Below are 15067 nucleotides of genomic sequence, written 5' to 3'. Positions count from 1 at the left end.
ACCCGTGACTGGTTCCCGGCGTTAGTCCGAGAGGGTCACGACTGGATTGTCCGTCCGGTGGGCGACGTGCCGCGATTCGAGTTACGTGGCCGTTCGCACGCCGGCGGGCGCGAAGACCGCAACACTGGTGTCAGGTCGTGCGATACAAATTCATCGCCCTCCTCGCGGCACTGGTATTGGAGAGCGGGACAACAGGCTCTCCTGTCTCCAGCGAAATTCACGGGAATCGGTCCAGGGGTGAGAGAAGCGACCCCCGATTCCCTCCAAATTACGAGCGAGCGAAATTAACCCTTCACGAGAAGCAAGATGGCGTCTCAAGGCGAGCGGGAGCCGGGGGTATTAGAAATGGATGTAGAATGTGTAGGATCCATGGCCCAGGATGGAATCCCCGAGCAGGAAATGTTGATTGTGCAGGAACACGGACTCGCCCAACTAAACCCAGAACCTGAAATGGGTGCGGCAGCGGCCGCAGTGTATGACACCTCCCCCCCCCTCTCCACCAAAACCCTTCCCCAACCCTTGCCGAAACGGCTCAGCTGAGTGCATCCAACATGGCCCAGCTATGCGCCATGCTGGCGGCAATGAACGAAAAGATGAATGCGAAAATGATCGAAAAAATGGATGCAAACACAAATGAAATGAAAAACGAAATGAAAGGCATGAACGAAAAGATGGATACAAATACAAATGAAGTGAAAACGACGATGGATGCGAATACACAGCAAATGAGGGAAGAGATGAAAAAGTTCCGGGGTGAGACGCAGAACATGGGCCGATGCCTGCAGGCGGGCATGAAGGCCGTGACAAAGGAAATAATAGTTGAGACAAGGGAGGTAAAGGGGGAAGAGTTGGCAGAGACACGGGAGATAGAAAAAATAGAGGAAAGACTACACGAGGAAGACGGGGTAAGTGACGCGCACACACACACGGAGGTAGTGGAGGATAATGGGGGTGAGCTCGCGGAGCGTGCAGGGACCCGGTGCGAGCACCTGGATGGCCTCCTCCAGGAACGAGGGGAGGGAGTATGCCCCCTTGAGGTGAGTCACGACCAGGTGAGTTCGGACGTGCTTTGCGAGGTTGAGAGGAGGAGTGCTGTGGACGGGTGCACGGAGAGCTTGGGGGGTATAGAGGCCCCGGAGACCCTTGTGGGGACACGAATCCCCAGTGTGGTTGTCCCTGTGTGTGTGGTGCAAGGTGTGAGGGCGGCACCGTGTGTGGAAGCGACCCCGTGTGTGGAAGCGACCCCGTGTGTGAGTGGTGTGGTGGCGATGGTGCCAGAGTGCGTGCTTCCCAGCACGCCGGGTGTGGATGGGGCACCGTGTGTGAGTGAGGCCGTGTGTGTGAGTGAAACGGCCAGTATGAGTGAGGCACCACGTGTGAGTGGTGTGGTGGCGATGGTGCCGGAGTACGTGCTTCCCAGCACGCCGTGTGTGGATGAGGCACGGTGTGTGGATGAGGCACCGCGGGTGAGTGCCCCCGCATGTGTAAGTAGTATGGTTTGTGTGAGTGGTGAGGCACGCGTGAGTGAACGGCCGTGTGCAAGGGAGACCGTGTGTGTGAGAGAGCGGTATGAGAGGGAGATGTCGGTTGGTATGCGGGAGCACGCAGCCGCATCTCCCGGTGTGAATGTGATGGAGTGGGCTGTGTGCGTCGTAACACGCAGGTGTGCGTGGGTCGAATGGCAACGACGGCGACATGGGAGGAACGAAAGCCGGGTAGCGGCTGTAGTTGTTTCAAGGACCGTGCCGGGTTCACCCAGCAGTGAGCACGCGGTTCGTGCTGTGCAACGCACGAGACCGCCACGTGCTCGCTTGCGAGAGTGAAGTCCCGGTCCGGAAACGCACGCGGTGGATTTGCCGATCCCGCGGACGGACAAAGTTTAGGCAGGTAAACGGATTTGGACCGGACGGGTTCTCCACGCGATCGTGTGTGTTAAGCTCCAACGGGCAAAGCACATGTGTTCGCGTGGGGAACCCCTCGAGACGTGGGGCTTGTTTTTTTTTTTTATGCGCACGGTGACGTCATGGCTGCACGTGGGGTTGGAATCCGGCAGGAGGGGTATCTCTGCCGGATGGTCCCGTCCAAGGAGGGACGAGGAACACGTGCAGCTGCATGACGTCACGGACAGGTGCAAAGTGCGCGAGCTCTGAGTTGCCGCGCAGGTGCTGCGCATGAAAAAAAAAAAAAAGCAAGCCTCACTTTCGGGTGTACAGGATTCCTGGGCAAGGGGTGAAAGACCCCCTTAGCCTGGGCACAGGATGGAAACTAGTTAGGGGGAAGGGTTAGCTTAGCTAGACCGACTTCATGGGGCAGGGGTAAGTCCTCATGGAGTCCGTGGAATGGATTAGTTGGAGGGATTTAGTGAGATTTAGGTTGGGAAATAAAATGAATTTTTGAGTTAGGAGACAGAGACAGACTTGTGGATGTGTAGAGGGGACGTAGCTTAGCTACGTAGTGTTAAAAGGAACGTGCTGTAGTTTAAGGGACGACGTGGGAGCACGAGTTAGTTAGGGGAGGTAGTTAGAAGGATGGCAGAGTTCAGTGGTGTGTTTGTGTTGAAGAGTTGGTGAGTTGTGAGGTGAGTACATGGTGAGTGAGTGTGGCCAGCGGGTCTGTGTGAGTGGAGTGAATGGGGAATGCATGGTGCGATGAGTGATTGGGGGGAGGAGTGACTCCCGCCCAAGGGACCCCGGGGTCAGAGTAAAGTGAGTTAGCTGGGTTAGTCAAATTGAAAAATGGAAGTCGTTTTGTTGTTGGTGGGAAAGTAGGCTCGAGACCCATTTGGAGGGGTGCAGGAGCCCTGTTGACGGGCTTGGGAGCGTGGCTGCGAAAGGTGAGTATCGCTGAGTGGGTACCCCGGGCACCAGGCTAGTCGGCCGTGGTAGGCCAAGGGCCCATGGGGGGCCGGGATAGCGTAGTGGGCACGAGTGCGCCTGCTTGGTGCGGGGGCCCGGGGCGCCATTAGCCGCGTGGGCAGTGTTGTGGGCACGGGTGACCCTCGGAAAGGGGCCCGGGAGGCCGGCCTGCCACGTGTGCGTTTCAGGGGAGGTGCCATGGGGGGCACTCCCCGGTGTTAGGGAGCTGGTAGGCTCGGAGGCAGTGTAGTGCCCGGGGGTGCCATAGCGGGAGATTCGGCAGAGGGTCGTGCCTGCCAAAGGGAGCCACGTGTCCCAGCCAGGAGACCGTGTGAGGGCACGGAGAGAAAATTGGGGGGCGAGGCCCGAAATTGCAAGGACACCAACACAGGCGACGGGAATCTGGGTTGTTAGAACCAATAGTTTAAGCGAGAGGCGCTTGTTGAAAGCCCCGGGGTAGTTTAGCAGTTAAATGGATAGGGTAGATTAGGAGATGTACCCCTCCGCACCATCCATCCCCTCGCTGTCGTTGTGGGCCGCTGGACCCACTTTGGGTTAGATCGCTGAACTCTGGGGAGGCCATTCTGAGGCTTGAGTTGGGCCTCGACACAGGACGTAAGCTCTCCCTTATTCCCCTCCGGGAAGGGAACGTAGGGGTTGGGAGTAGGCTAGGTGACAGTATAGGTTAGCCGAACAAGGACGATAAAGGGGGTTAGGGGACGATTTATAGAGGGGAAGTAAAAATAAAAACAACAAAAAAATAAGTTGGGGCTAAATTGGGGTTTGACAAATTAAGGGAGTGGGTATGTACAGTGACAGGCCGCTCCGCGTCTCATCACCAGACGGGTAGGCCCGACCCGGTCTCGGCCTCAGGCCCGCCTCATTCTTGAGGTATTTCTTTTCCTTGGTTTTGGGTATGTGTTGTCGGCGCCGTCTGTGAAGTAGAATTGTATAAGTGTTGCCGTGTGCTCGGTAGTCGGTATTAGCTCTGCACTGTGTTTTCACTTTTATGTTTGCTTTTTGTGTAAATGGAATTGTGTTTTCTTTTTTTTGTGTGCATTTGGTGGAATTGTATTTGTGTGCTTTCCGTTCGTCGCGAATAAATGTGCTTTATTGTTGAACTGTTCTCCCGCTTCGCTTCGTCTTTTCCTCCATTGAATCCCCATCTTGCTTCACGTAAAGGGTTGGTAGTGGGCTGAATAAGCCCGATAATTAATCGAACCGTCGAGGTCGACGATAACACCGCTCGGTTATTCTGATAGTACGGAACGGGTCGCTTAAGTGGCCCGTGTCCGAAGTCGACCTGCGGCGAGGTGCGATCGCCCGGTCTACCCTCCGCGTGGGTACTTAGGTAGTTCGAATTTGGCGAGCAACCCTATCCCACGCGGGGGCTGATTGGCTCGATCGCGGTGAGACCGAAAGGTCCACCCGTGACTGGTTCCCGGCGTTAGTCCGAGAGGGTCACGACTGGATTGTCCGTCCGGTGGGCGACGTGCCGCGATTCGAGTTACGTGGCCGTTCGCACGCCGGCGGGCGCGAAGACCGCAACAATATAATCCTGTTCTTTGTGTTTTCATGATATAAACTATGGCAAAAGCATTATTGATTTTATCCTTATTAAATTCATTTATTTGTTGTTTGCTAATCGTGCTTCCACAAAACTCATTCTCGGCACCAAGTGGATAATATTCTTCCTTACGCGACTGATTTAATTGTTCCAGGTTTTCTAGGTTAATTTTAAATGACCAATTATACCCTAAATCATTCATATTATATCCCCATTGTTATATTCTCATACAAACAATATGTCCTTCTTTATAAAATTTTATTCTAATTGGAATTGTGAATTCTGTATGACCCAGAGATAAAATCAACACTTCTGTATCTTTGGAATACACAGCCGTTTTATTTAAGGATATATATTGTGATAAATCACTTAATCTCACCAAGTCATTCGCGTCAGTTGGGCTTGGATTATAATTTATTAATTTATAAGCATTTTTCACATTAATATTTTTTGCTATACTATATGAGGTGTGTACAAAAGGTATCCAACCTTAATTTTTCGTGCGCAAACAAATGAAGCTAGGGAGGCTGTTCCGTATGCGTGAATATTTTCTGTTCCGACGAACAGAAAGTATTCACGTTTGTCAAAAACGTTTGTTTGTTTCTGTTTGTCAAAAACGAAAATCCGACAGCGCTCACTTACACTTCCTCACTCATCGGCAGTCTGTCAGCGACTGACAGCTTCTGCAGGTGGGAAAATATTCACGCATACGGATTAGGATCGCCTACATACGTGCACCAAACCACACCTCCCGAGCTTCATTTGTTTACGCATGAAAAATTAAGGTTGGATACTTTTTGAACACACCTCGTATTTCTGTCATTCAGCCTGTGCCTTTGTGTAATAATTTGATAAATCAATATCCAGTTCGTGGGATACACCAAAGATAGAACCATCTTTACCAACACAAGTCATTTATATTAGATTAAAAATAATGTCATAAATTTTTTTATTTTTGTTGAGTTGAAATAACACATAATTGACCACAACACTTGGAATTAAATTCTTGGACTTGAAATGTTTGATAAACACCATTCTGTAAGAATTTTATGACTTCAACAGGTGGTGGAAGACCAAAACTATCAAAATAATATTTGTCTTGACTATTAAAAATACAAACGCAATGAGAACCGTTCCCATTATTATGTTCCAAGTTCATAATAATACTCTTTGTACGTTTCGACACGTTTGTTAATTCATCTCTCATACAAATAACCACATTATGAATTTTAATTTCTTACAATATTTGATAAGTTCTAAATTTGATGCATTCTTTCCAAATTCTTTAAACCACTCATCAATGTTCATTTATTTATTAGAAAGATATAATCAATTACCCCTTTTAGTTAATTTTACACCTGCTTGTGTGATAGAAGAAAGCATATCTCCAACTAACAATCTCGCTTTATCAGGCAGACTTTCAAGTTTTTCAGCAAAATCTACAATTACACCACTTCCACTAATTTGTTTCTCCAACTCTTTGTTACGTCTTTCCAATTCTTTTTGAGCCCAGAGTTGAGCCCTCCTTTCGTTGGCAGTTTTCACCGCTGCTGAAATACCACCCGTCAATGCTCCAGCCGCACTTAAACCAGCAAATAAAGGAATTAGATATGGATGAAATCCTCCACTCGTCTTTCTTATTGAATATTTCTTCAACATTGATTTTGACATTTTAATTTTAAGTGAGCCAGTATCGTTCAAGATTTTCACCTGTTCTCTTGTGAGCAAAACATCAATTCTTACTGCTCCTTTTCTCTTAATTGTATTAATGTTAATCATACAAGGCTTTTGATTTTGAATACAAGATGATAGTTTATGAAGATTGATTTGATTAACATATACCTCAGTTGGCACTTAACTACTCATTTATTTATCAAAAAAATTGTGAGACTAATCATAACACCATTATATTATCTGTATTAATCTGTAATTGTTTCTTCCAAAAGCAAACAATATGTATCAACTTCTTCACTCTCTCCTCTTTCAATGGAAAGGGAAGTATCCACTCGATTAGACTTTATAGTTTCCTTTTGAGCACTCGGGTCAATTGCATAGATTGTATACAGACTTTTAAATGCGGTCATAGCCAAAATGGGTTCTTCATTTCCATTGCTTTCACACACCTTTTGGTAAGACTTGTATGCTTCAGCATAATCATTTTTTTTCCAAATTAATTTCCAATCTATCTCGTGGATAAAATGTTCCATCTAGAGAAACGCGGTTGTTTCACCTTAGCATTATCACTCAACGCATTATTCTTATCAGTCGAAGTATCACCATCTGGTTTAAAAAAATGAGCCACAGATATCGTGGCTTTCCTTCCAGAACACCCAAATTCCACGTGTAAATGGTTTGGTTCAGTTCAACGTGTTGGCATCTTCTTTTAAGGTATGATACATTGAGTGGTTTCTTTGAGTTAAGTTTTCTATCCAACATCTCTTCTGTTTTAAAATTAGGAGTATATTCACTAATATACCAACTAATTTCATCAATTAGAAATTTATTCTGATCAGCAAAAGCATTAGCCACACCAAAAAGCAATCTATTTTCATTATCATTCCTTTGCAGTTGAAATCTAATTTCAAGACCATACAGAACTTATCATGATCACAAAATCCAAATATACCTTTAAGAAGAACTGCCACAGTAAAACTTTTTCCTGCTTTTGTATCATCATTATACATTCCTTTCCTTTCACTATATTCAGGGTCTGTGGTTGTTCCCGTTGCCATATCAGGAATAAAACCTTCGACAGCTCCCTTTCCCATTCTATCACTAAATGAATATAGTGTAAATTTCATCATTTCAGATGTAGCAGAGACATAATCAACCGCTTCAACTTCTTGTGTACCAATATGCAAACAAACACGATCAAACATTTTCCAGATGAAATCATTTAAGAGTGAAGCGTTTGTGGTATTCGCAGCCTGAGTGAATGTAAATTTACACAACAAGAAACTTTTGGCTAGATTCAAATAAGTTTGTTCATTACTTATTCCATTTTTATTCCAGTCCGTTCCAGTTATGGCATTTACCTTGAAGTAGTCTTCTTTTTTTAGTTGAGTTTGAGATGACAATGGTGTCATCCAAATCATAGATACTATCAATTGCTTCCATACTTGTATTTATTTCAGAAGGATGTTAAAACTTTTGAAACCCTGACCCAAGCATTTGAATTATTTTCTGTCGTTCTTGGGAAGCCAACTGAGTTTTGCCTTTCTTAATTTCATTTATTGCTTGCAATTTATGAGATTCCTTTTGAGCATCTTTTATACTCTTTATTGCACCTGCTACATTTCCCACAGCAGAAGCAGTTGAACCAATTATGTCTTGATGTTTAAGAATAGTTGAACCTATACCCATTAGAGTATCAATTATCCGATCTCCTCTAAATTGATGTCCAACACCCCTTTGTCTCTTAGGTTTACAGTATCCTCTACCAAGATACATACCTTCACCCTTGTAGTATGGGGAAAGGAACATCCCATCCCCTGTAATTATTTTATATTTTCCCAACTCGTGTTTCCTCACAATAACGATCATATTTATTTATTGGAAAACTTCACGTAGGTGAATTCTGATGGATATAATTTTTCCATTAAAAGAAATCATGAGATTATATTGGTCGGTTATCCTAAACTTTACTCTGTATATGGTTTTTCCTGACAGGTGGATAAACCAGATTTTTGGGTTCCATATTGAATTTATAACCATTTGGGGTTGAGTATGCGCTGAATGAAAATATTGCATTTGTTCTTATTCCATCATTATAAGCAACATCAATCAAATCACAGTGAATTAATACTGAATTTATGCCTGAGGATATTTGAACGGCATTACCACTGTAAAACGTCCCATTAGTTTCAATCTTTTTTGAGGAGAAACCCAATAACTCTCGAAATGAATTATCAATTGTGAAAACAACCTTGTAGTTATTTTTAAGTTTAATCGTTGATTTTGAAGTATGTTTTTTAATATCTATAACAATTTTTGGGTTCATCACCCTGTTCTTTCAGAAGGCGAGCAATTTCGGAAGATCGTTGAGAAATCTCATATGCTCTGGGTGAAACTGTTATCGTTTTGTATCCACTTCCCGGATTATAACGAAACTTGTCATTTTTCTCGGTGATATTAAACAAGGTATTATAAGTTTCCATGGACAATAAAGACGCCTCATATTCTTTTATTGCATCAAGTTGTAGTGAGTATGGGAATGAAGATGTGTGGTTGCTTGTTGTGAAATTAAAACAAAGGATTGCGCTTCTCATCCTATTTAATATGGGATAAAATGTCTTTGTATTGATATTTATTAATTATTTTCATGTTCATCAACCGGTCTAAAATGGCTGATGCTTCATTAAAACAATTGTTATTTCCAGCCTTCTTACTACCAAACAGCAATAACATTCCATTAACTAATTGTGATGGGTCATTTGGAAGAAAACTAACATGTGCAGTGCCATATTGAGTCTCCCCTTGTTTGTATGCCAGGAGATACTGATGGTAATAATGAGTGGTTAGTGAGGGGGGGTGGGGGGGGGAGAAGCAATGGAAATATTGAGGTTAACGGATAAATATGACAATATCTGCCATGCATGTCGCACAATTTACTTTGTGTAAAAAAGGGTATTTTTAAAGCCAGCGGCATCAACTTACCCCTAATTTGACGGTCCAAACCTCTCATCTCACGTCGCAACTTCTGGGACCATTCGGCCACCTGTGCAAACACATCATTTACCTTTTAAAAGCAACTTTTTTCACAACACCTCATTTAAATTACACTGGAACTTTCATCACTAACACATGTCTCCAACATAATCATAATAATAATACCATTCCTTTCACGCCGTAAGGCACATCGGGCTGCCGAGGCAGTTTCATTAGCAAGGAGTACAGTCCTGGACAGGTCGCCACTCTGACACAGGTTACCCGAAATGGTTATTACCATAGTACACCGATACTCATTTCTCAGACGTTGGAAGGATGACAGGCTGAGTCGACCCCACCTAGTATTAATTCAATGGCCAACAGGGGTTCGAACTCAGAACCCGACGGTTCTAAGCCAGCCACCATAAAAACATTATTAAAACGAGAGGGGGAGCACTCGGTAGAGTGCAAAACCTCCGCCGCCAATACTGCTAGGTCACTCAAGTGAACCTGATATCCTATTCATTCAATTTGACGTCAACAGTGCTCAGAGTTATAGTTTGCAACTTTCCCTTTTACTTTTACATACTCAATTCATTCGTCATAACTAGATTCCTTGAGACAGAAATTGATTTAACGTGGGTATAATCACCTGAAGTTCCAAAATCAGCCGCAGTTATAATTTTGGCATGTTTTTTGTTGGAAATCACTTATAACATGTAGAAATGCAAAAAAAAATGGAAGTTTTGTTGAAAAAAAATTTGCAAAAATTTTTTTTTCCTCTAACAATTTTTTTTGGGGGGGGGGGTTGGAAATCACTTAAAACATGTAGAAATGCAAATAAAAGAAATGGAAATGTTAAAAAAAAGTTGCAAAATTTTTTTTCTCTAACAATTTTTTTTTTTTTTTGGGGGGGGGGGGTTGGAAATCACTTAAAACATGTAGAAATGCAAAAAAAAATTCAAATATCTTTTCAAATCGGCCACCATAGCGGCCATATTGCATTTTGGACCAAGTCCAAAGTCAAATGGCATGATCCTTGGACCAAACCTAACCCCCCCCACCAACTTTCGTCGAAATCCGTCGAGGAGTTTTCCGTAATACTGTTCACAAACAAACAAACAGAAAGGGGTGAAAACAGTAACCTCCATCCATCTTCGATGGCGGAGGTTAATGAAAATGAGTATACGCATTAAAACCCCACTCCCTGTACCCACCATAACTACTCACACCCAACTGCTCCTGGACTCTTGTCTTTTCACCTGAGGGGGAGAAGCTTCTGACAATCCGAAAGTCTCAATCTGCAATTGGCCCAGATGGCATCAGCTCACATGTCCGAAAAAACCTCTTTTGCTGCTCTTGTACGTTCTCTTTCTGCTATGTTCACCCTGTCATTTGCCTTCGGTCATCTTCCATCACAACATTACATAAACATGGTGCAAAAACCGACCCCCTTAACTGCAGACCTATCAGCTTACATCCCATAATCAGCAAGGTCATGGAATCCATCATCGCAATTAATATGAAATCTTTCCTTTTCTACAAAAACCTCATCTCAGATCATCAATTTGGAATCTGACCAGGTCACTCCATCCTGGACATTCTGTTCTCCCAACAATGGATGGAGAACTGCAATCACGAACATGAGATCATGGCAGACTCTCCAGACTAGGGGTTCCCAAACCCAGGGTCACAACCCCAATTTGAAATACACCCCTCAAAATCCCGGTTTTTAAGGGTGGTTTCACGTTGAAAGCATTTTCTCCAACAATTTTTGTATGCACTGGTACAAAGTAGCTACCGGTACCATTTGGGTCCTGAGGCCAGTGAGATTCCAAATATTGGGTCGTGGACAAAAAAGTTTGGGAACAACTACTCCAGACATATCTTGAGCATTCAATACAGTCTGGCATCTCACCTTGCTCTCCAAACTCTCTATGTCATCCTGGAGTCCCTTTATAGAGAGAGTAGCGACAACTAACGATTTGACGCCATTTTTAGTCCATTCAGTGCGGAGCCGCCGAAAGGCGCTCATGCATTGAACCGTGTATTCCATGATGTTCTCTATGTATGAGAGATGGGAATGGTCTTTTCCATGTTGACAATGGACAAATTATGTGAAGATGACAATAGAATATTTATGACAACTGAGAGCCATATGATAAAGAATAAATTCACAGAGCTGGTTGTGATTCAACAGTCACAGACATTTAGAATCATGACAAAGAAGGAATGAACTTGACAAGTACACGTGCTGCTTATTTCAGCCTCATTTTAATTTCAGGGAGGCGAGAGTGAGTCTTGAACCCTCACCTCCCTGCTTATACATGTACAATGTACAATACAATGTAAAGAGTTATCTTTGTATTTCTGCAGTTGTTTGACCTTGTTTATCGTGTGTGGGTATATATTTATGTTTGTTTAATTTTCATATTTAAATTATTAATCTAAACTTTGCTGCATGTTGCCGATAATATATTAATCCCACCAAAAATAGAGTAGCCCACCCCACCCGGCCCCCTCATTTCCCTTATGTTTCCCTCATTCGCTGAAGGTAAAAGCCAATCCCGACCATTCTACACTCCCAAGTGAGATGGGCTCCCTTCTATGCTTCTATGGGGTGTCGACCTGTTTAGTATCCTGGCAGTCTACACCCACACCAATAGATTTTAAATCTTTGGTATAACCTACTCTTAAAAGTTAGGGTGAGGGTTAGATTTAGGTTTAGGATCAGGGTTAGGGTTAGGGTTAGGGTCAGAATTAGGGTTAGTGTTGACCCTAACCCTGCCTTTGAAGAGTGGGCCGTGTTAGCCCGTTCTCCATTCATTCGTCTTTGTTTTGACTTTGAGTCAGAGTCTGAGTCTGACTTTGGAGACATGATCTAGACCCTATATTAATTGATCGAGCTCGAAGACTCTAACTCAAACTTAATTTTAAATAAAGATGCCTTCCCCTTCAAGTGCTAATTAATCCATGAGCAATGGATAACAAGCCTGGAAAGCCAAAGCAAAGGCCAGTCTCACTCGCAGCACACAAATATACGCATATGGGACCATTACCACCATCACACTGACCTGGCAGAGAACTGACGAAGTAGTTGCTTTCCATTCAACACGACTGACTCTGTTCTCCCAGATTTTCTGTCTTTTAGCATCTGATGGACATCTATACATATTGAATCCCTTCTCCGTTCTATTTGTGCACCCAAAAGCGCAACAACCTGTTATTTTGTCGTAAAATCGATGTAAAACACGAATGAGAATGCTGCGTACAGCGGGAACGTTAAAACGCTGACCGATATGCATCCGATCCTGTCCGCGATGGACTCAAAATGGCTCCACGCAATCACGTGACTAGATTTTTCCGGACCCTCTACGTCGCTACTCTCTCTATAAAGGGGCTCTATGTCATCCAAGGCCACCTCCACAACCACACATTGCTTACTTCCTGCACTCTCAACAGGATCCTCTCATCACATCTCACTGTCAAGACTGGAGTGTCCCAAGGCAGTGTTTTGAGAACAGTCTTATTTTTAATCTTCAACAGTCTTTCTGGCTCTGTGGAAAATCCGCTTCATCTCTGTTGATGACTCCATCCTCTGCCATGACATTGCTAATCCTTCAGATAGGCAGGCTGTAGCCTCTTTGCAGACCTAGATAGAATCCTCGACCGTGATAGAATTATGAGCTGGTCAGACACTCGAAATGATCTCTCTCTATCTCCCCTACCCCTATATATTGTTACGGTTCTCAGAACCATATGCAAACATAGTTGTCCCGAGTCAGTTATTTCATTAATATACGTGTAGTTAGGTCCCTACCTTTTGTCTAGTGAAAAGACGAGGGAGTGTGTTGCGATGGGCTATAGTTAGGATTAATAAATCATTTTTTCCCTTTTATTTTATGAAATCATTTTCCCCTCCACTCCATTTCCCACTCTTCCTCATTTATTTTCTGAGGTGAATTGCATCACACCCTCGTCTCGATTACCATAGCGTACCACCGACTACCCACTGTATCCGGAGTCTCGTTTTCTGAGGCAGAATCCCAAAGTTCGCTATGAAAGCCGCATCGGCTTCCACCTTTCCAAACACAGACACGCGCGGCGTGGGCGGGCCAGACCGGCATCTGGCCGAAACCCTGCCCAGAAGGGCGGACCACATGAAGGCCCGATCCAATCGGGATGCTCGGATCAGACGATGACGTCGGTTTCGCCATGGCTCCTCCACGAGTTCCATAAAGTACGGACCATTCCTCAGTCGAGTGAGGGAAGTTGGTTGTCGAAGTTGGGGTCGTTGGAGAGGTTGAAGAGAATTGCGAGTTGTTTGGTCGTTGAAGAGAATCGCAGGTTGGAGAGGTTGAAGAGAATTGTTGTGAAAGTGTTCCTGCTGCCTGGCTCTGCAGACTTCTCGTCTCGACGGCCTGCCTACTGTACTGGTCCTCACCCACACGAGCTCGACTAAGCCTCGAATCTGGTCCTGCCTACTGCTCACCTCTCGCCTCCTTGAACTCCGCCATACACGATTACCACACATGCGGCTGTGGACCAAACTGCACAGCTTTTGTTGGGTGCCGCACCATGGAGCATCCCTCCCCCTGAAACGCTCAGGTACAAAAAACTGTGACCTCAACTCCCTCCCTCCCTGGCTGCAAAAGGTCCCTTTTCTTTTCATTGGGTTTATTTTGTCCGAGTGTGTGTCTGAGTGTGGTGGCGCCTGTCCGTTAGATAAGCCTGTATAAGATCTTCATTGTTGTAATTATTGGTATTATTAATGTCACGTCAAGTCTGCACTGTCCGCTTTTGTAAGTTGCTTGTAAAATTGCCGCACCACACCTCGCTCATCTTTCCCAGGCTGCATTACATACCGAATAAACCTTTTTTGTGGTGCCACATGCTTTTCCCCGCTTATTGTAAATAAATAATTGTAGAAATGTTCCCAGCTCGCCTTCGTCTTTTCCTCCATTGGTCCAGCATGGTTCGGATCGAAGTTTAGCCAGGTCTTTATTCCCAACAATCCATTCCTTTCGAGCCGGTACGTCTTTCGCAGCGCCGCTCGGCTGCATCCGATCCGGAAAGGTGATCCGTAGTTGGGAGAGTGATCCGGTTCAGACAAGGAGTACCAAGGGCATGGTTCCACGGTAGTCGAAACCGCGTGGTTAATTAGGTAACTTGATTCGAGACAGGAGGACCCTATGCCACGCGGTTGGCGCCCGACCCCGCAACAAAAAATATATATATATATATATATATATATATATATATATATATATATATATATATATATATATATATATATATATATATATATATATATATATATATTGTTACGGCTGTGGAAATTCGCAATACACCATAAAGGGTCCTTAGATCAGTTATGACGCTAAGTTTATGTGCAGATAGTTCCCCACCGTTGTTTAAAGGGGTTTTCTTCGTGTTCACCGGGCTGCGACTCTGAGATAGCCGTTTTTCTATTTCTATTGTTATTTTGAACAAATAACACGGTCTCACGGGACCCGTTCGGTCCTCCAGGTCCCGTGCCATTAAGGTTTACGAACCCCGTCTACCTCCCTGCCTATGAGGAGGGTTTTTCTTTGCTTTTGTACGACTGCTGTGGCGCCGTGTCCCTATAAGTAGACTTTTGTAAGTGACTGTACATTGCTCGTATTCGGTGGTAACGCTTTCTATTTGTTTCTTGTACATTGCATGACTGCCTTGCTTCTGAATACATATGTGTTATAATAAATGTCCTTGTGTGCAATGTATCCCGTTTGTCGCCTCCTCCTTTCACCCCATTGAAATGCCATCTTGCATCGTGGAATGAGTAGTGGGTTTTAAACACCCGATAAATAATCTGAACCGTCGAGGTCAGCGATAACACCGCTCGGTTATCCCTGTAGCCCGGAACGAACCGCTTAAGCGGTTCGTGTCCTAAGCCGACCTGCGGCGTGGTGCAACCCCTCGGTAGGTTACCCGCGTGGGTATTTAGGTATATCGACAT

The 15067-nt window shown here is 44.5% G+C and overlaps 1 protein-coding gene across 1 annotated transcript in view; it reads right to left on the bottom strand.

Moving 5' to 3' along the window:
- Positions 1–15067, bottom strand: part of CHMP3 (charged multivesicular body protein 3) — a 69331-nt gene that overhangs the window by 31408 nt on the left and 22856 nt on the right. Inside the window, exon 2 of the mRNA XM_085850008.1 lies at positions 9079–9139. Coding sequence (XP_085706134.1) covers positions 9079–9139 — 61 coding nt within the window. The remainder of the gene's footprint in view (positions 1–9078; positions 9140–15067) is intronic.

This window comes from Eptatretus burgeri, chromosome 12, assembly GCF_056783735.1.
Source record: "Eptatretus burgeri isolate ZD-2024b chromosome 12, Ebu_testis_v1, whole genome shotgun sequence".
NCBI lineage: Eukaryota > Metazoa > Chordata > Myxini > Myxiniformes > Myxinidae > Eptatretus > Eptatretus burgeri.
Note: the sequence above shows the minus strand (reverse complement) of the source record. Positions and strands in the feature narration are given on the sequence as shown.